General features: G+C 35.3%; 1 protein-coding gene across 1 annotated transcript in view; it reads left to right on the forward strand.

Moving 5' to 3' along the window:
* CDH19 (cadherin 19) overlaps positions 1-23429 on the forward strand; it is a 69572-nt gene that overhangs the window by 8721 nt on the left and 37422 nt on the right. The window contains exons 3-6 of the mRNA XM_077777669.1: positions 11315-11434; positions 12792-12956; positions 18375-18556; positions 19097-19350. Coding sequence (XP_077633795.1) covers positions 11315-11434; positions 12792-12956; positions 18375-18556; positions 19097-19350 — 721 coding nt within the window. The remainder of the gene's footprint in view (positions 1-11314; positions 11435-12791; positions 12957-18374; positions 18557-19096; positions 19351-23429) is intronic.

The raw sequence follows: 23429 nt of genomic DNA on the forward strand, positions 1-23429 counted from the left end.
TCTCTCTCTCTCTCTCTCTCTCTCATTTTACCCCTCGCCTACTCACTCCTACTCTCTCACCAAAAGAAAAAAAAAGGAAAAGAAATAAAGAAAATAAAAACAGAAAATCAGAGAAAAACGATTATTAGTAAGACTGGATCAGTAACTAAAAACATCCCAACAAACAAAAGTCCAGCTCCAGTTGGCTTCACTGATAAGTTCTACCAAACATTTTAATGAGGAATTAATACCAGTCCTTCTCAAACTTTTACAAAAATTTGAAGAGGAGGGAACACTCCCAAACTCATTTTACAAGGGTGGCATTGCCCTGATTCCAAAACCATATAAGGACACCACAGGAGGGACGCCTGGGTGGCTTAGTCGGTTAAGTGTCCGACTTTCGCTNAGGACACCACAGGAAAACTACCTGTCAGTAGCTCAGGTGAACACAGATGCAACAATTGTCAACAAAATTCTAGCAAGCCCAATTCAACACATTAAAAAGATGATATACCACGATCAAGTGGGATTTGTCTCTGGGATGCAAGGATAGTTCAACAATAGCAAATCAAATATGATATACCACTTTAGTAGAATGAGGTATAAAGGTCATATAATCCTCTCAACAAATGCAGAAAAAAATTTGACAAAATTCAACATTTTTTCAGAATGAAAAACGCTCTCAACAAATCAGTTATAGAAAGAACATACCTGAACATAATAAAGGCCACATATGACAAAGCCCCAGTCAAAATCATACTCAATATTGCAACACTGAAATATTTTCCTCTAAGATCAGAAAGAAACACAAATATGCCTACTCTACCTTTTTTGACATTGTACTGGAAGTCCTGGCCAAAGCAATACTTTATACCTAAGTATACTCAGTGAAGAAAAACAACAGTCATTTCAACAAATAGTGTTAGTGTTGGGAAAACTGGATATTCACATCCAAAAGAATGAAATTGGACCCTATCTTATGCTACTCGTAAATATGAACTTAAAGACTAGAGTTAGGACATGAAGGCATAAGAAAAAGCAATCTTGACATTGGCTCTGGCACTGATTTTTTGGACATGATAACAGAAGGAAAAATAAGCAATTGGACTGCATCAAACAAAAAAAGGCTTCTGAACAGAGAAACAAGCAACAAAATAAAGAGGCTACTTACAGAATGGCAGAAAATATTTCTACACCATCTACCAGTTAAGAGGTTAATATCCAAAGTATAGAAAGACCCCATACAACTCAATAACAATCCCCCAAAATAATCCAATTAAAAATGAGCAGAAGGTATAGATAGATATTTCTCCAAAGAAGACATACGTATGGCCAAGAGATACGTGAAAAGATGCTCAGTATCACTAATCAATTCAGGGAAATGCAAATCAAAACCATAATAACATATTACCTCATACCTGCTAGAATGGCTTTGGTTAAAAAAGACAAATAAGTGTTGGCAAGAATGTAGAGAAAAGAGAAACTTTGAGTACTGTTAGTGAGAATGTTAATTGGTACAACCACTATGGAAAATAGTATGGAGGTTTGTAAAATTTAAACATAAAACTACCATATAATCCAGCATTCTCACTTCTGGGTATATGTCAGAGGAAATGAAATCACTATCTCAAAGAGATATCTGCACTTTCATATGCATTCCAGCATTATTCACAAGAGACAAGACATGGAAACAAGTAAGTGTTCATGTTCATCATGGATGAATAGATAAAGAAAATATGGTATGTTTACATATATACATATATTTATATATTTATACCATATTTATATACATATACATACCATATATATATATACACAAACACATACACACAATGGTATATTAGTTGATTATAAAAGACATTAAATATTGCCATTGGTAACTACATGGATGGACCTTGAGGGCATTAAGCTAAGTGAAATAAGTAAAAGAAAGAAAAACATATACTGTATAATTTCACTTGTAGGTACACTCTTTAAAAGAGTTCGACTTGTAGAAGCAGAGTAGAATGGTGATTGCCTGGGACTAGGAGGTGGGAAAATGAGGAAATGTGGGCAAAGGGAACAAACTTTTAGTTATAAGATGATTAAGTTTTGGGCATTTAATATTTAGTATGGTATTCTTAACATTACAGTATTTCATGGGCACAGTTGGTTGAGTGTCTGACTTCGGCTCTGATCATGATCTCATAGTTCATGAGTTCGAGTCCTGCGTCGGGCTCTGTGCTAACAGCTCAGAGTCTGGAGTCTGCTTCTGATTCTGTGTGTCTCTCTCTCTCTGCCCTTCCCCTGCTCATGCTCATGCTCTGTCTCTCACAAAAGCAAAATAAACATTTTAAAAAATTAAAAAAAAATTACAGTATTACATAGTGGAAAGTTACTAAGACAGTAGATTTTTACTTACCACTAGAAAGTAAAATTTTAATGATGGAGGTGTTAACTAATCTTATTGTGATAATCATTTCTCTATATATTCATGTGTATCAATCATCACATTGTGTGCCATAAACTTACACAAGTTATATGTCAATTATGTCTCAATACAGCTTGAAGAAAAAGAAATTCCCTTTAATAACATTTACCATCAAAACGACATAAATATGTCACTCACTATTAAAAAAGTGGTTGAATTCAAAATTTGTAAAACACAGAAAAATGTAGATAATCTTACTTTTTGATTTCATAAATTATAGTGTTTCCATATTTAGCACAGAATTCTCTGAAACATAAACACCCTTATTTCTTAAAATATATCAAGTTGAAAATTAAACCCTATGAAATTTGGATCTCTGGACATGTGAGTTGAATGAGATTAAGATTGGGATAGATTACTCTCTGTATGCTCTCTGAATATATTGTTTGCTTTCTTAAGCACAGTTTATTTATTTGACTTAAATTCTCTCACATTATTAAAAGTAGAGGTGTCAAAAATACAACGTAAGTATAGTAAGAATGACCTAATTTTCAGGTGATTATAGACAGAAAAAAAATATTTGAAGTGTATTCTGCACATTTAAGGTGACAAGTGGGAAAATATCTGTTTTTTGAGTTTCACTTGGAGGTTTTAGATTGTAAAAGTAATTGTATCTCAAATATAAACACAAGGGGGGTGGACCAATCAGTCCTATAAATAAATAATGATCCTCATACTAATGAAACAAGTTCCCAGCATGAAACAGTGAGCATATCAACAGATTAAAACATTATTTCTATCATGAATTTGAATTCTGAAAATTATAATTTTGTTATCTGCTGTCTTATCTGTTTTAATGTTACCAAAATCACAGAATCAGAATGTAGGTCAAAATATTATTACTTACTTTCGTTTTCTTTAAACTTGACCATTCTACAATTCAACATCCTCTCAGTAAATTTGCTTCAGATTAATCAAAGTGTACTTGTACTAAAACTGCATGTAAAAATAGCTTTCCGATTAGACAATTTATATCTTCATTCTACGAAAAGCCTGTTTACCACTGAACTTACCATGCACAAAAGTTACCTACTAAAATAAATGAGTCATTTTGAAATCTAACAGTTCAAATCTTGGCATTCAAACATATATTTAACTAGGGCACACTGTTTATTGAGTATTCTATAGTAAATAGAAACTTTATATATATAAAATGTCACAAGTTGCTGTCCTCTCTATTGCCTACATGATATCTCATTTAGCCTGCATATAAAAATTTATCACTCTTTTACATTTTCATGGATATCTCCCATAATCTCTATAAAGAAGATAAAGTATTCAGTGTGAAATATGAGATATCATCTAATGAAGTTAGATATTAAACTAAAATTTTGAGTGAGAATCATTCAGTCTTCTGTAATACTTCTGCTTAACATGAAATCCATATAAATCAATATTGATGGAGTTATACTCTTCTTACATTAGGTTTTATCCTTGATGGAAGAATATGTCTAACATATTGAGAAATCATATTATTCATGCTTTCAATAATGCTTTTTTTCTGATCTTCAAAAATTTTATATAGTTTTGTACGTTTTAGCATTTATGAATAATGCCATACAAAGTGTGATTTATATATAAGTTCTCACATATAATCAATATTTTGTCTTACATTAATATACCGTTATCTCACTATAACTTTGTAATTTGTGTCACAACAAATGAAATATATTGGCCAACTGAAGTTTCCAGTTCCCATGGTTTAGACTACTAAACTATGATTTGTATCTCAAGAATTTAGTACAAGTCTACATCCTGTGTCACGTATATAACAGTATGTTTTTGTAATATAGTATTGCGGAGAAAATGGGTAAAGTCAAATATTGTGTTCATTTTTCATAAAGTCCTTTTGTAAAAAAAAAAATAGCTTTAAAGAGTGAGGATTTTAAACATGCCTGTTTTTCTATGGAAACTGTGTCTGGCTTAACCCAAGATTTCCCTTATCACTATGTGAACCCGGAGATTAGGGAAGCTGAGCACTATGTATGGCTAGATAATGATCACAGGCCACATTTCAAAGGTCATGATATTCAAGACTGGGCAAAAGGACATGTACTGAATTGAGGTTCCATCTCCCCAGTAGCACAGAAGAAACAGTTGGTAAAAAGAAAATAAATATAAAACAGCATATTAAATTACTAACAAATAAAACTACTTTGGCCAAGTAGACTACGGTCATGTCCCAGACTTTAATAGATTTGAATGATCCATCAGCAGGGTCTGTTGCCCCATATGCCCAACTGGGTGATCCAGCTCAGGCAGCCATTACCCAGGACCCTAAAGGTATGGAAGTCAGGGGACATAGCCATTCCCCAGTTCTCACCTTGAATAAATGCTATGCTTCTGAGAACACCAAGCCCCATCATGCCTGAGAAAAGAGTTTTTTACTGGAATTTGCCATGAGATGTCCCACCAAGATGGGAAAATTACATCACACCTGGTTGAATGGAACCTATTCGCTCCTCCTCACTGGGGTCCTATTGCCCTGCTTCAAGCTGGACATGTTGAAACAAAAGATCCCTGGAGTACTGGGGCACCTGGGTGGCTTAGTCGGTTAAGCGTCCGACTTTCGCTTAGGTCATGATCTCGCGGTTNAGTAGAACACACACCATTAACAGAAAGGGAAAGTTTAGGGTCCTGATCTGGCATATCCCACCCCCAGTTAATCTCCTGACACCAATAGTGCTGCCTCCCCCCAGCAGACATGAGGTAGGCACGGCCAGGTCAAGTTCCTAAAGCTGCCACCTTCATTCTGAAGGCCAGGTGGGCACGTTGTTTCCCACTAGTATAATCATTGGGCTGCCTTGTTTGTTTCTTCCATTGGCCTCAAGGACATTGTGACATATAGAAACCATTACTAAATTTCCCCAGCCAGCCTGAATGATAGCCAGAAAAGTCTACTCTTATTGAATACAAAAATGTCTCTGATGATAAAAGCTTCCCAACAGCACTCCCCCCACCCCAAAGTAAAACAGCCTTCAACATAGCCTCACAAAGATGCAGCTGTGCCATTGTTCACACAAATGTTAGGTGCCCATACCTGACGATTCTGTTAATGCATCATATTTAGTAAATCAGACCCCCAGATCAGAGGACTTACTAAATCAGTGGTTCAGGTCATAGGATTCTTGTTGGTAACAGTTGTCACTTATTTGGGAATTATTGTCTTAATCTGTGTTTTTCTTGAATGTGCCTGTATTACCTGCCTTCAGGGTAGCCGCATAGCTGCCACATGAGCCACCTCCACGCTAGTGAAACCCCTTGCTGATGGCTGAGGACATGCTATGGAAGAGGGGAGAGTGGAAGATTGTAAGAACTGGTCATGAAGTTGTGGAAAGTTGAGGGAGATCATTGAGAGGATGTGACGGTCATTTGACCTGCATGCCGGACATGGGAAATCAGAAGTTCCTCAGCCCCTCTGATGTCCTTGAAACATGAGTTTCACTAGTGTTCTCCTCTCCCAGAAGCTTCCTCAGGAACCTAACCTTGAGATAGAAATGTGCTGTTGAGACTCTCTGGATGGTATATATATAACTGAAGGTATATATGACTGACTGAAGCCTTTATGACTTTCAAGACTTGGTGGGCAGGTCCAGAAAGCTACTTGTCTTAAGGACACCCAAAAAGGAACCTCATAAATAAGTTCTCTTGCTCAATACGACTACCACCTACCAATCTAGAATGGTCTGCCTCTTGTTTGGTCTCCTCCTGTCCTCCTTGCCCTGGGTGGCGGGGGGGGGGGGGGGGGGTTTTGAGAGNTCTGACATTTTGTCTGGAAAGCACTTGGCCCAGAATTTTTCCCTGTATTATTATTAGTAGGTAAACTATAGTAAGCAAGAGTGAATTCGAGAGACATCAACTTTGTACTTGTACCTCTAACATGGAGTGTGACAGATGGTGTATAAGATATATGGCCAGTGAGTAAAACGTCTCATTTTAAGACATGATTAAATCTGAAAAGAAGGCTACTGATAATGCAGAACACTGCTCATATAAACACATTTAAGCTAAGAAGCTGATTAAATAATGTATTAAATACATGTGAAGAATATCTGGTGATATATTTAATGGGAAAATAATCTGTATAATGCATTATATCAGTAGTAAATCAGACCCCCAGATCAGAGGACTTACTAAATCAGTGGTTCAGGTCATAGGATTCTTGTTGGTAACAGTTGTCACTTATTTGGGAATTAATGTACATCATTACTGTACATGTATACATCATTTGTCCTTTGGAAATAACTTTATTACTAGCATATACTTTAAATAAGTTTAATTTAAACATTTTTAAATGTTTACTTGTTTTCAAGAGGGAGAGAGACAGAGAACAAGCAGGGGAGGGGCAGAGAGAGAGAGGGAGCCAAAGAATCTGAAGGAACCTCCAGACTCTGAGCTGTTAGCACAGAGCTCGAACTCACGAGCTGCGAGATCATGACCTGAGGTAAATTAGGACTTAACCGACTGAGCTACCCAGGCTCCCCAAGAAACTCTAATTTTTGATCCATTAATGNTGAGATCATGACCTGAGGTAAAGTAGGACAACCGACTGAGCTACCCAGGCTCCCCAAGAAACTCTAATTTTTGATCCATTAATGTAGTCAAACCGACTTTATCAGGTTTTAGTGAGAGCAGAATAAAGTGTAGACTAAAGGAATGAAGACACTAAACAGGTTAGTTCGTATGTATGGCATGTACCATACTTCTTGCACTGATGAATAACGCTGTTAACAATACTATTCTATTGAAAGTGATTTCAGTCAGGTAAGAGCAACCAATGCAGGCTGGGAAAAACGTACAAATGAGTATGTCTAATAAAAACAGGGATTTGTGCATTGAGACAAATATCAGGTTATCAATCACCCAATCCTAATTAAGAAATGTTGGCTTTTGTTTTCTTTTTTCCTTGATGTTATTCAAAATAATTCCTATCTTTATGGAAGTTTCATTATTCTGTTATATTTGTATTGTTTACCTTTCACATTTATATTTATAAGTTATTTTAAACCATTTTTTGTGAATGGTGTAAAGCACGTGTCAAATTCTAGATCAAAAGAGAGATGACTGATGGAAGTATAAATGGGTGGAGATATCCAATTGATGCTGCAGCATTTATTCAAATGATTCTCCAGTGCTCAACGATGCCATCATTGCATGCATGAGCTCTCCATATATGTATATTGTTTCTGAATCTCTAGTCAGTATTGTTATCTTTTGTTGCTCTATGGGCCATAGTAGAGTCATAAGCCCTGCTCTCTATTAGTGCAAACTTTCCAGATGTTCTTCACCAAGGTGTCTTGGCCTTGCTTGATCCTTTGAATTTCCATGAATATTTCAAGTCATCTTTTTAATTTAGCCAGTAATACAACTTGCTAGAAATTTGATGATGATGGCATTTACACTATGGATCTATTTGTTGATATTTCTATGTAGTGATTTCATAAACCCAGTATTTTTGTCCACTTTTGATCATTAATTTCTCTTTACTTTCTTTGTAGAGGTCTTTAATAATTTTTTGTTTAGATATTCCTGAGTATATTTATTTCTTATACATATTATATATTTAATTGAAATATTATATACGTATTTATTTCTGGTATAAATAAAAAATGGACTTGGGTGCATCTTTTGTGTTCCTGTAACCTTGCTATTTTAATGATTTAATATTCTGTGAAGTTTTTTTATATGTGTATTCTGCTTGATTTTCTAACAAAATAGTATTACCTTTGAATCATTATTGTAATTAAAAAACATTTTTTAATGTTTATTCATTTTTGAGAGACAGAGAGAGACAGAGTGTATGCAAGTGCGAGGCAGAGATGGAGGGAAACACAGAATCCGAAGCAGGCTCCAGGCTCTGAGCTGTCAGCTAGGGCCTGACACAGGGCTCAAACTTATGAACCATCAGATCATGACCTGAGCCAAAGTCAGATGCTAAACTGACTGAGCCACCTAGGCTCCCCTGTCATCATTTTTAATCATTCATTTTTGTATACATGGCATTGCCTCATTTCATTGTCTCGAAGGTTTACTACAATGCTACCAAAAATAGTGATAATAAACTTCTTGCTTTTTAACTACTTCAGAAGCAAATGTTTTAATATTTCACAAGTAAATATGATTGCTGTCAAAGTTTAAAAACACCCTCTATCAGATTTAAGACATTGTCTTTTTCTCCTAATTCCCTGAGTTCTTATTGCAAATGGAAATAGAATATTTTCAGATGTGTTTTATATATCTAATAAGAATTTTTGTTTTATGTTTTTTTTTTAAGCCTTTAATGCCACAAATTATATAGGTTCATTTGCTAATGTCAAAATATCCTTGAAGTTTTGTAATGAAAAATTCAAAATGCCTTCTCCTATGAAAACAGACATTTTTAAACAGTTCCATCAGTACACTGACTTGGGTCTATTTGAACTATGTTTGTATCTAGAATAATCTCTGTAATATTTCAGAATCAACTTCAATTTATAGTGATGGGTGGGTTGTTGGTAGGAAATGGGATGCCCAAGAGACTGGAGCCACAGTCCTCAGAAAACTGACCAGAGTGATTCTTGCTGTAAACAATAATCATGTTATAAAAGCAGTGATTATGTAAGTCTGGCAGGGCTGCTATATGGGAAAGGCGCATCTCAGTGCTGTTCATTTTGATTCAGATGTGAGTAATGCAGCTCTGATATTACTGACAGATAAAGGAAAGGTTACAATATGTTTGTATAACAGTGAATAAGAATTAACCAGTTATTTGTCTCAACCACCAAGTGTCCCTTTACCTATATGTAACTGGTAACAGAAGGAGGAGGGGAGGGGTGGACTTTGGAACAATTATTGATTTTTTTCATTGAAGGACATATTATTGGTCTTACAGTGATTTTTTGTTGTAATTATTTGTATAATATATAGCTAATACCTAACTGCAAGTGAACATACATATGGATTCTCTTACAAGTGACAAGGAAAACATAAATGGAAAACACATATATTAAAAAATCATATTAAAAGTTTTTTAAAAAATTTTTGATTGCTCCAATGTTTATTATTATGGTTTATGTTACTTGACTATTTATTGAAGATTTCCACAGTATTTAAATTTCTGATTAGGAAAATATATAAGCTTTTCTCTTGACTTTTCTTTTAATGTTTTATTTATTTTTGAGAAAGGGAGAGAGCACAGCAGGGGAGGGGCAGAGAGAGAGGAAAGAGAGGATCTGAAGCAGGCTCAGGACTGACAGCAGGGAGCCCATGTGAGGGTCAAACTCATGAACCCTAAGATCATGGCCTGAGTCAAAGTCAGCTGCTCAAACAACTGAGCCAGCCAGGCAGCCCTCTCTTTTGACTTTTTTTTAGAAAAACCTTTTGGAAAATATCTAAGAGGAATTAAAGTTGTCTAACCTGTATTTAATGAATTGTGATGTCAATGAAAAAGCAGTAAACAACTAAAGAAAATATAATCAGATCATTAGAATGATATTAGCATTAGATAGCATTGATAGCATCTTCATCACATCATGTCTTTTTGTGTGCCTGTGAGCAAGGAAGATCATTTAAGATCAAGTCTTTTAGCAACTTTATATGATACAATATTGTGGACTATCATCACCACGTTGTGCACTAGCTCTCCAGAACTTATTCATTTCCTAACTGCAACTTTGTTGGGTTTGATCAACATTGACCCTGTTCTCCCAGCCTCTGTGAACCAGCAATTTACTCTGTTTCTAGTAATAGAATAAGATAAGTGATATCTTATCTTTGTCTTTTTCTGTCTGCCTTATCTTCCTCAGCATAATGCCCTTAAGGTCCATTTATGTCATCACAATTGAAAGGAATGTATTGTAAAGCACTTGAACCTAAGTTGTTTACATTTTGAGTGGTTGTACAGTATAAAACAAGTATTAGATAACTAATAAAATACTAAGACAAAAGAGCAAATACTACATGTATTTGAGGGCCATGGTAAAAGTTTCAACAATTTTATTACTGAAGAATAGAAGGGCTTCCTATTACAATGTCTCAGTTTATAAGACAAGATTGTAATGGAAATATTACTGATGGGCAGTTGTAAAGAAAATCACATAGACTATTTGATTCTGTGATGTTCTAGTCGCCATTCTTATTGACACAGAACATAATGTTTCCATAAATGCAGATTTCCAATAAGACCTATAATGCTATTCCTGCTTTACGTAAAGATACTTTTAAAGAAATTATGTTTAAGCATTAACTTGTACAAATACTTCCCATTGTGTCTTATTGATTGTTATTTAACTTCAATAAGAACATTTTATGGTATCAATATGAGACAAGATTTTGCTTTGTACTATACCAAAAATAAAAAAAAAAGAAATTTTTAATAAGTAAGTATGTTATAGAAGGGAATTAAACAAGGAAGATACTTGTGCCCATCCTCAACTTGATACTATTTCAAGCTCACTTCAATAGTTTTTATTCATTTTTATCAATATTCTGTGACTTTTGTGAGTTGCCGTTCACAGTATGATTTTTAAAGTAAACGGCTTCCAATTTCCTTTTGATTCTTCCACTAATAACATAACACACTTTTGAAGATCCTGAGTTAGACCTTGTAATGGATTGTTAAACAATTACACTTTATTATAACTTTGATTTCTGTTTAAAATTCTACATTGTATATGTAATTCATATATATATATATGATTAGGGCTACAGAATGATACCAGTTTTATAATTCTAAACAAGGAGGGCTGTTTTTTCATTGCATGTCTTCACCTTGCTTGCTAAAGAGAAAATGCCATATAGAACTGAATTCATTGTTCAATAATTTCTTAATTATTTGTTGTTACTATTAATTTCTTTGTTTCTTGTTACTATTCATATTTTTTTCAGGAACATTAGTCATCCAGGTGACGGCAAATGATGCTGATGATCCTTCAAGTGGCAATAATGCTCGTCTCCTATACAGTTTACTTCAAGGCCAGCCCTATTTCTCCATTGAACCAACAACAGGTATTTCTAAGTGAAATAAAGTGCAATTCAACAGGATTCTAAGTAGGCACATATCAGAGCAAAAAATTATCTGCTTACAAATATTCTGTACAGTGGACCTGATGTTTCAATAAATGGGTTGTATTTTAAGCACTTAATTCTTTTTAGTCTTTCAGCTGATTTTTCTAACTTTCAGAGATTGAATTTTCTGAATCTATACTACCAATCATTTGTATATAAGGTATAAAACAGATGCAAAGATGTGACAAAACAATGAGAAAAAGAACAAAAAAACAATTTAAAAATATGATGAAGGACCTTTAAAGAGATTGACCAAACTTTGATCCACAGAAAGCCTGCAAGCATATTAAAACAATGCTCAACGTCGGTAGTCATGGAAATGCAAAGTAAAACCACAATGGGATACACCTTCACTTCCACTTCTCTCTGGGGTCAAACATAGGCAGAATGCTGGCAGTGTCTTTAATACATTCAGTGTTTTCTATAGGGATCCATCTAACAGATTACAGTTATAAAACACTTTAGTCCACAATTCAACTGCTATCATAGTATGGTCCAACATAACCTTTTCTGTTTTTACAGGGCTCACAATTTTTTAATGAACAGTCTTCCACAGATACATTGAGGATTGGCCATTCTCTTTCTCATGTTTGTGTTCATGGCCCCAAAGTCTAGCCCAGAACCCTCGTGTCCACTTCACTGCCTTTTCCTAGTTTTTTTTTTCCAGTGATAATTTTTTTTCCAAATCATTTTATAGAATATTTTCTAAAATATAGAATTTTATAGAATAAATATAGCATATTTATCGCATTTATTATCATCCATCTTGAGTTTGAAATCTGTGTATAGATTTATCTGTATTATGAATAACTGTCGGTCAAAAACAAATCCTTCTTCATATATCATAACTTAAAATAGACTTTAACATCACAGGTGCACAATATATCTTGCATAAATTTGGTGTTGTAATTTACACATTTACTTATAATTAACTTCTTTCAAATTTAAAGGAAAAGTTAATTGTAGCACACTGACATTATGTTAGAGGAGATAGCAGAAGATAGTTTGAGGTAAAAGTAAGACATTCCTCTTTTCTACTCAAGGATTATATTAATGTAGTATTTTATTAGGGGTCTACTAGTGTTCTTAGTATTGTGATGACTATTCTAAATTCCAGGTAGAGTGGTATTTAACTTATTATTTTCATTGTTATTTTTTCTCCAGGCCAATGTCTAGTCTAGAGCATTGTAGTCATTTAAAATGTATCAAAAGAATGATTGTATGATTAAGAAATTAACTAGGAAGATGCCATGGTTAATAATGAAATAATAATTGAAGTTTTATTACATTTCTTAAGGAGTCATAAGAATATCTTCTAAAATGGATAGAGAACTGCAAGATGAGTATTGGGTAATTATTCAAGCCAAAGATATGATTGGTCAGCCCGGAGCACTGTCTGGAACAACAAGTGTATTAATTAAACTTTCTGATGTTAATGACAATAAACCTATATTTAAGGAAAGTAAGTAGACAACATCGTGAATTTTCATTATAACATAACCGTACATGTGCTAAATACATGCAGATGTTAGGGTTTGCATCTAAAGCACTGCAACAGCATTAGAACTATATAAAATAAATTTATTAATTTATTGAAGGTATGATTAATTAGTGTGAAAAGCCAAATACTATTGAGAGGGTAATGTGTTTTCTTAAACTACTTCTATAACAATTTCCACAAACCTCCTGTCTTAAGCAAATTGTTAAACCTTATTGAAATCTGTCACAGATGCCACCAGGTGAAGTTCAAGATGTTTGTAGGACTGTTTTCCTTTTGAGAGGATCCAGGGAAGATTCCATTTCTTTGGATTTAGTTATAGGCAAAATTCAGTTTTTATGTTTGTAGGAATAAGGGCTCTGTTTCCTTGATGGCGGTCAGCTGAAGGACACTGTTAGCTCCTTAAGGCGTCTTTCTGGTTCTTGTATATAACTCAACACACATCAGACACAACAAAGGTGTCAAATCCTCCACACATTGCCATGTCTCCAAACCATACTTTTGACTCTTCTTTACTTTTATGGATTCATGTGATTAGATTGAGTCCACTTGGATAAACCAAGACAATCTCCACATCTCAAGGTCAGCTGATTAGCAATATGAATTCCACCTGCAACCTGGGTTCCCTTTTGCCACTTTACATAATATATTCATACATTCTGGGGTATTAGAACACAGATATTTTGAGGAATTCACTTTTCTACTTACTACAAGTGATGATTTAAAATAATTACTTTTTTAATTTTTATGTTACCTTTATTCAATATATTTAGACTAAGAAGAGGAACAAAAATTCACGCATTTCTATAATCACCTATGATTTTATATATAGATATAACAAGGCCTGGATATATATATATCCATATATATATATATATATATATGACAAAACCCAGAACTCATGAAGCATGAGATCATGATCTGAGCCAAAGTCACTCAACCAACTGAACCAACTAGGTGCCCCAAAATGATGTGTTTATATTATATACATAGTGACATTATTATTACAGTCAAACTAATTAACATATCCACCTCCTCACATCGTTCGCTTGTGTGCGTGTGTGATGAGAGCACCTGAGATGTTCTCTCAGGAGATTCCCATTATACAATATCATATTATTAACTATAGTCGCCACACTTTACACTAGGTGTTTTAAATGTATTCATCCTCCATAATTGCAACTTTATACCATTTGAGCAGCATCTCCTCATTTCTTTATGAGTCAGTAAAACAGTTTCTCCTTAGATGGAATTTAGGCAACAGAGCAGCAGTTTGTAACCTTCATCTCCTGGCTATAAAAGGTATCATGTGGGGCTCCTGGGTGGCTCAGTCGGTTAAGCGTCCGACTTCAGCTGAGGTCATGATCTCACGGTTCGTGGATTTCTAGCCCAACATCGGGCTCTGTGCTGACTGCCAGCTCAGAGCCCGGAGCCTGTCTTCAGATTCTGTGTCTCTGTCTCTCTCTGACCCTCCCCTGCTCATGCTGTCTCTATCTCTCTCTCAAAAATAAATTTAAAAAAAATGTTAAAAAAGGAAGGTATTATGTATGTGACTATCTCTACAAAGTATGTGTCCTATGGACAAGAAGATAATGTGTAATTCTATCTGAACTACCCAGGACTTTAAAAAATGACTCTCAAATAATAAATGTAGAAAAATAGGAGATGAATATATGGAATATATCTAGTCTATGTTTTATTCAAATGTAGGGGAAATCGCAAGTTGAAGACCCCAGAAGACAGAACTCCCAAGGGATTTTTGTTGAGACAAAATTCACGTCAAGCTTCTCCTGCCATCCTTATTTCTTTTAATTTTTCTCAACATCAACATTGTACTCTCATACATATATATTTTTCATTGTGCATGTAAAATTATATAACAATATGTATATATAATACATCACTATATATAATACATAACAATGTGTATATATAACTATATATATAATTTCTATTAACATTGATAAACATAATATAAATAACAATGTATATATGATATCTATAATTTATATATATCTGAATAAACTAGAACATTTAAATAGTTTTTAAAATTCTTGTAGATACCCAGAATCCTCATGCAAGATGATAGCATTACTACCTTCACATCTGAGTGTAGGTGAACATTATTCTAGTACCGTAAATGTACCTCACTCTATAGTCTTCTCTATTTTCTTCCCACACCATAGTCATGGGAAAATATATGTATTGCCTATTCTTCTAAAATAGAAGCATGCTGGCCTCCTAACTTGTGTTCACACTACTTTCTCTTATTGTAATCCCATAGCCCTCCTCTGCACTGAACGATGTAATATGTATCTCCTCCGATATGCACAGTCTTCCCTGACCCCGCAGACAAGGGCATTGTCTCTGCCCATTAATCACTATTAGCATTCACACTGTGGTGGTGGTTGTTTTCCTCTGAAAAATAAAAAAAATAAAAAAAATAGTTATTGATTCCACTGTCATATCTAGCTGATCATGCTTCATTTTTTCTTGAGAGAAAATAATTTTTAAAGAGTTATCCAACTCATCATCCTATTTACTGTCTATTTAACTCTCCGCAGCCCACTCCAGTCAAGGCTTCACCAACACTACTTGGCCAAACTGATCTGGTCAATTCTATCCATAATCTATGCGCAACTAAATCCAATCAATTCTCAGTGTTAATATGATTTGATTTTTCAGCAGGAATTTGACAGGGATGACTCTATCCTTATGTGCCTTTTCTTCTATCTCACTAGTCACATTAACAGTCTTCTGTGGTTCCTCTTCATCTCTACATACTTTAAGCTTTGGTGTATTTCCAGTATCAAGCCTTAGGACCTCATTTCTCTTCACATTCACTCCATTGTGTTTCCTTACAGTCACGTGATTTAAACGTTGCTTCTATGCTGACAACTGCCAAGTATACACCTCTCGTATGCACCTGTCCTATGAATCCCACATTTGTACACCCAACCATCTACTCAATATCTTCATGTATAAGTTATATACATTCACACTTGACATATATTTGGGTTCCTGATCATGCCTGCCTCCCCATATAACTCTCTTTCTACAGATTTTCCCAGCCTTCATATTGCTCAGGGCAAAATCTCACCCATTCAATTCTAATTCAGTTCAATTCCAACAATCCAACTCAGATTGCACTGAGTCAAATTTAGGTCAATTCTAATTTCTAACCCAGACTGAATTAATGATCAGTTTTTCATGATTTTCAATATTCTGTGAGCATGAGCACATGCACGCATGCGCGCTCTCTCTCTCTCTCGCTCTCACACTCTCTCTTTCTCTCTCCTGATAATAGGAACTTATTTTGTTTAAGATTTTGAAAGTCACCTTCCTGGCTGTTCTTTCTCTCATATCCGAAACTCAATCATCTATGATCCTTTAGGCTCTCTATCTTTTAAAAATATCCATAATCTAAATACTTCTCACCAACTTCCATTTGCAACCTTGGATCATACCACCCTCTTAATTTGGCTCCCATCTGGTCTCTCCATCCCCACCTTTGTTTTCCTCTGTTCTACGCCCAGCACAACTTTGGTGATCTTGTCGAAATCCATATCAGATCATATCATTTAAATGTCTTACCATGTCACTCAGAAAAACTCAGAGGCCTTAATATAACCTTCATTGTCCTATAATTTGTCATCATCCAGTCCTGTTCCATTACCTCTGGTAGCTCATATATTAGCATTCTAGCCTTTGCTCCTGGACAAACCGATGCTAAGCAATTGACCTACTCTCTGTCATTGGCTTGGTGGTTTTTTGGCTTGCTATTCCCTCTTCCTGAAATTATATTTTCTCAACTATTTTCCCACAGTGGGGGGGGGGGGGGACACTAAGCACAGTTAAGCTGTTACTTTGTGAAAATAGTAAAATATTGGCAACTTTTAAATCACATTTCTTCCATGTTAAAAAAAAGAAGGAAGGACAATCTCAGAAGGCAATCTGTGAAGTGACTTTCTCTCTACTTCTAAAAAAAGTTGAGAATCTGTTTTTTATTACTTTTTTTTAAAATGTTTTATTTATTTCTAGGAGAGAGAGAGAGACAGCGTGAGCAGGGGAGGGTCAGAGAGAGAGGGAGACACAGACTCTGAAACAGGCTCCAGGCTCTGAGCTGGCAGTCAGCACAGAGCCCGACGCGGGGCTCGAACCCACGAACCGCGAGATCATGACCTTAGCGAAAGTCGGACGCTCCACCGACTAAGCCACCCAGGCGCCCCCGTTTTTTATTACTTTTTTAATGTTTATTTATTTTTGAGAGAGAAAGAGAGAGACAGAGCATAAGCAGGAGAGGGGCAGAGAGAGGGAGACACAGAATCCGAAGCAGGCTCCAGGCTCTGAGCTGTCAGCACAGAGACCCACGCGGGGCTCGAACCCACGAACTGTGAGATCATGATCTGAGCCAAAGTTTGACACCTAACCAACACAGCCACCCAGGCACCTCAAAACATCAAGAATATCTTTAAAGAAAAATTCTATTATATACTCTTTTTAAAATTCTACAAAGTTACGTTCTTTAGAATATTGACATATATGATTATTTACCACAGTTTAACATAAATCACAAATAATAATTCACAAATAGCTAACTCTTTATCAGTTTTATATAAGTCAATTCTGAAAAATAAAGCAAACAGAGCTCAATTATTTATATCTATATTTATATAGTTCAAATTTATATAGTTCAAAATAATTGTCACATGACGAAAACAAGATGGTCGTGTGACTCCAGCATGGCTGTCCTATGACGTCCACTCACTCACTCCCGCAGATCTATCTCTTTTGTTTGTTTGTCTTCATTCCCACTATGGCCGATGCACTCAGACTCAGAATCTAAAAATCAAACTATCACACTTAGAGTTCACTTATTTGTCCTAGTCTTTCTCATCTTTAATCCACACTTACATTTACTGATAACTTTAGGTATCAGAGAATGCTTCAGTAAAATTGAAAACCCTTTTTATCAGTTCAGCTGGTTGAAGGACATAATAAATAAATTCAAAACTATTGACGAAGTATGCATATGAATAGAAATTTGGAAAATGTATGTACTGGTGATAGGACTTCCAAAGGTATATTTGAGAGAAAATAATAGATGCTCAAGTAGGATATTAGGGAAAATAAAATACAGATTACAAAACTAAAGAAAGTATATATAGATAGGTGATAGGTAGATAGATGATAGTTAGATGGTTAGATAAATAGATAGATAAATAGATAGATCAGATCAATAGATAGGTAGATATTGATTTTTAAAAGGTAATTGATAGAATGTGAGGGTATGGGTTTTCATAGTCTGCAAAAAAGCGTGCTGTATTCGGGAGTTTCTTATATTTATTATTTGTGTGATATCTCTTGAATTTTGCTTTAAAGGTTTGTATCGCTTGACTGTCTCTGAATCTGCACCCACTGGGACTTCTATAGGAAAAATCATGGCATATGATAATGACATAGGAGAGAATGCAGAGATGGATTACAGCGTTGAAGATGATTCCCAAACATTTGACATAATTACTAATAATGACACACAAGAAGGAATAGTGATATTAAAAAAGGTAGATGTATGAACAACATTTACTTTGCAGAATAATATTCAAATCAGAAACACTTGAAATTATTTTGTTTAGCTAGTTAATTATTGCTTTATTAAGTAATTAAAATGAGAACCTGTGATTTATGATTTAGGGAGCAAAGGAGCTTAGAGATGAGAGAGTTATTACAGAGTCTCAAATTACTTAAAGAATAGTCTTTTGGTTTTTATTTTTGTTTTTATAAGATTTTAGAGGACAAACTTTTTGGAAAGATCTTAAAATTAATTCTCAATTCCATAATACATTTATGAACAGAAAATTATAATTTAAATCCTAAATTTAAAATATAGTTATTATTGCAAAACATTAGATGTAAATAACAAAACACATAGAGGGATTTTCTATGCAGCTGCTTAATGATAATATCAGAGGCATCCAACCAAGTACATAAAGAGCAAAACTTAACTGAAAAGCAACTGAGAGTTAACAACTCAAACATTTTTTTCCCAAGTATTGACTTAGGTTACTAAAGCCACTTCTTGTGTACACTGTATGTTTTTGTAGAAAGTGAATTTTGAGCACCAGAATGACTATCGTATTAGAGCGAGTGTTAGAAACCGCCATGTTGATGAGCAGCTCATGAAATACCACGTTGAAGTGTCCACCACCCTCATTAAGGTCCAGGTGGAAGATGAAGATGAACCTCCGGTTTTCCTCCATCCGTATTACCTATTTGAAACCTTCGAAGGAAGACCACAAGGATCATTTGTAGGCATGGTCTCTGCCACAGATCCAGATCAGAGGAACTCTCCTATCAGGTATGTTTGGAAGGCTAGCTGGGTTACTAAATGTATGGATATAAATTAGCTTGACAATAAAATTTCTCACAAATGTAACAAAGATAAACCTCTATTGCTCTTTATGGTACTTATCAAATTTGCAACAGTTCAAACTTGTTAAACCAGGGAGCTCACTATTGATAACATTGTGGTGAAGTAAGCCATTGTAGTTGTGCAAGAAACAGGCAATCAGCAACCAAAATTCAATGTGATCAACTCTATTAACTGGGGAAAGTAGGCGAGGGAAAAGAAACCACTGATGACATCAGTCCAGAAGCAAAGCTGATGACTTATGGTCCATTTAAATACTATTTAATTAGGGACACCTGGGTGGCTCAGTCAGTTAAGTGTCAGAGCCTTGATCTCTGCTCAGGTCTTGATCTCATGGTTCATGAGATTTAGCCCCATGTCAGGCTCTGTGCTGACAGTGTGGAGCCTGTCTGGGATTCTCTCTCCCTCTGAAAATAGGTAAATAAACTTAAACAAATAACAAAAAGTAATATTTAATTAATATTCAAAAATTGAGAAAGGTTTCACAGGTTACTACTTAAAATTTAAAAATGAAATCAGTCCAGTTAGATATAAATATTAAGTAATATTTGCCATTTATTAAGCTAGTCTATTTTCAGGTTTCTAGGTCTTCATTTTTCCCCCCAATATTTGAACTATAAGCCTGGTTAGATGTAAAAACAAAGCCTGTAACATGCTTCCTTGCACCACCTTCCCTTACTCATCTGTTTTCAATTCTTCGCAGTTCAGGGAATTCTACAAACTTCCATGTACTTATTGGACACTGAATACTGCTTTCCACTTTGTAGGGGCTATGATACAAAGAGGAATGCTCCCACTTTTCCAATGTAATCCCTAGCACTGGCTTCTAATATGTGGATATAGTTCTTATTTAATAACAATAGTTTGAGTAATAAATGTATGTATATATGTGGTATTATATATATGTATATATAGTTATAATGAGTAAAGGAATGTAGGTGTTTTCAAAAGTAATATATCTATTCACCTATGTATTGTTACTTGGGGAATACTGAAGAATACATAACTCTAAAAATGCAAAATGCTTTAAGAATGAAGATATTTATTATATCATCATTTATAATAATAAAGGGTTGGGAACAATTTAAATGTCTAATCATAATGGCATATTTAAGGCATTGAATGATAAATGCTTGACAATGATGCTTATGAACATAGCTAAAAACATGCATGATTTAAAAATAGAAAATTACCACCTAGCCCACACAGCAGCAGCCTCCACCCTTGAACTCTGACCCAGGCTGGGCCCTATTTATGAGTTCCTCTTGCCCTGTCCCCCATGTCTTCCCCCATCCCCACCATGTCCAACCTCCTTATCTGAGTATAACATCATTGGCGGGAGCCCAGCCATGTCCTAATTGTGCCTGAGCTTGACTTTCAATCAGGGCCACAGTGAACATTAAATTATTATTCCATACAAAAAACAATGGAATAATACAAAATAAATGATTTCAATTTAAGTTTTAATGGGATATATCTTCCTTAATACTCATTCCATGGCAAGCCATATTAATACCAAAGGAAATGAAAGGGCATTCTATTTCACCCTCAAAAGTGCCCCATTGTTTGGGGGGAAGAAATTAACGCATAGCAAACAGATTCAATTATACAATATTCTAATAACTCATAGTACTTAGTTTTTTCTTCCATGGAAGAATTACCTGTTATTTCCTTGAAGGGTGGAGATTGCCAGGCCCATTTTCAGCAAGTCTCGGGTGAGATAAATGGCTTAACAAATTGTTCTTGCCATGTTGTCATTATTAAGGACAGAAAAGCTTAGGAATATATGCCTTGATATGAATTGTGTTAATAAACTATGTGGTAAATGTTTAAGAAAAACCAGTGTGCAGGTATGAAGACAGAATGGAATAATTAGACCTGAAGGCAGGTGATGCAGTTGTGTTAAGGGGCCTCGTGTGCTAGGCATCAGAGACCAGAAATTGTCTGTGATAAAATTTCTATCATAAAATTAATGAGGAACTTCATAAGGAATTTCCCTTAGGATATTCATTTTTATCCCTAAGAATGCGAATTGTCATATTGTTTAGATTCCAGATATAGGAAATGTACTTTTTTGCTGCTTCGGTGCATGACTTGTTCTTGGGACATTATTGAAGTTTCCTTGTCACTAAACCTACAGTCAAAATTTTCAGTATTGTATCAATATCACGATGGCAACGTATTCTTTTCTGTTAAAAAAACAAGAGCAGGTTTAATCCAAAGCAAGCGGGGTGAGGGGTGGTGAGGAAGGAAATAAAAAACAGCAAGAGCAATGACATTAAAAACAATAGAGAATACAAGGAAACCAAAAACTGATTCTTTAAATGTATGTTTTTTTTTTAAATTTTAAACCTGTATTTATTTTTGAGAGACAGATAGAGACTGAGCATGAGCAGGGGAGGGTCAGAGAGAGAGGGAGACACAGAATCCAAAAGCAGGCTCCAGGCTCCGAGCTGTCAGCACAGAGCCCGATGTGGGGCTCGAACTCCTGGACTGAGGGATCATGACAGAGCTGAAGTCAGAAGCTTAACTGACTGAGCCACCCAGGTGCCCTTAGAAACTGGTTCTTCCAAAGCACTAGTACAATTGATCAGTCTTTAGCAAGACAATGAAGAGGGGGAAAAAGAAAGAATAGACAAAAATGACCATTATCAGAAATGAAAGAACGTAACTATTGTTCCCATAGACATTAAACAATATTATATGGAAATAGTCTGAATGACTCCAAGAACATGAATTCAGAGGAATTCCTTGAAATCCCACCAAGGGAGCTACCAAAATTCCAATACAAAGATAAACAATTCGAGAACTCACATGTGAGAAACAGGGAGAAACAGGAAGAGCCTTGTGGCTATGCAAGGGTATTGGGGACATTCTCCTGTGGAAGAGGACTGTCTTGTCTTTTTTTTTTTTTTAATGTTTTATTTATTTCTAGGAGAGAGAGAGACAGCGTGAGCAGGGGAGGGTCAGAGAGAGAGGGAGTCACAGACTGAAACAGGCTCCAGGCTCTGAGCTGGCAGTCAGCACAGAGCCCGACGCGGGGCTCGAACCCACGAACCGCGAGATCATGACCTAAGCGAAAGTCGGACGCTTAACCGACTAAGCCACCCAGGCGCCCCAAGAACTGTCTTTAAATGTGTTTCAGCTGTGCACTAACTGAAACACCTACAAATCCTTGAAACACCCAGTGGAACCTATTTGGAAAAATCCAGCTTTTGTTTATGGGATTGGCTTTCATGTGTCTCAGTTGCTTTGTCTGTGACGTGGGAACAGTACTTCTGTAGAGGCATGTGAGGGGTAAGAATGAGACACAGGCATCTGGAGAAGGATGTATGGAAGAGCCCTTTGTTTATTTCATTTAGGCAAGAGCTGTGAGCGTTGGGAAAATCATGCAGTGACATTTTATCCGTTCAGCATTTTTGTAGGAATAAAGAGTTCCATAGAGAGGAATTCTGGAATGAACCAAAGATTGATCTTTTACACATCAAAACTTCACATTTTAAGCCTTTTCGCTCCAGCTCTTTCAAAAATCTCTTGCACACATCTTTCCTTTCCCAAATGGTGTATATTGACTATTCTTTAAAATGTGACTGATAAGTCTAGGTCATAATGTTTAAAAACTTTTATTTGAAATTTTGTTTTCAAATTTTGATCAGGTTAGTTGGAATGCTTTATTATAGAAACAGGATATTCTAGATTTTTAATACAAAATACTAACTGTCAAACTACGGTTGTGTGCTTTCTGTCAGCAAATCTCTTAAGTAGGAAATGTGACCATTTACGGATATGTAAGTAAATTGCTTATTGAAAGTTTAAAAATGAATAGAGTTAAAACCAAATTCCCCTAAAGCTTAATTCTCTGTAATTTCTATTTTAATTCTCCCCTGAACACCAGTCTGCAAATCAGTGTGATATTTTTAGAGACCTGTCAATTCAAGATTAAAATATTCTCATCTCTTGCCACATAATTATGGAAAACCTTACTGATGTCTCATCTAAGTCTTCAG

Source organism: Crocuta crocuta, unplaced genomic scaffold, assembly GCF_008692635.1.
Source record: "Crocuta crocuta isolate KB4526 unplaced genomic scaffold, BGI_CrCroc_1.0 scaffold36, whole genome shotgun sequence".
Taxonomy (NCBI): domain Eukaryota; kingdom Metazoa; phylum Chordata; class Mammalia; order Carnivora; family Hyaenidae; genus Crocuta; species Crocuta crocuta.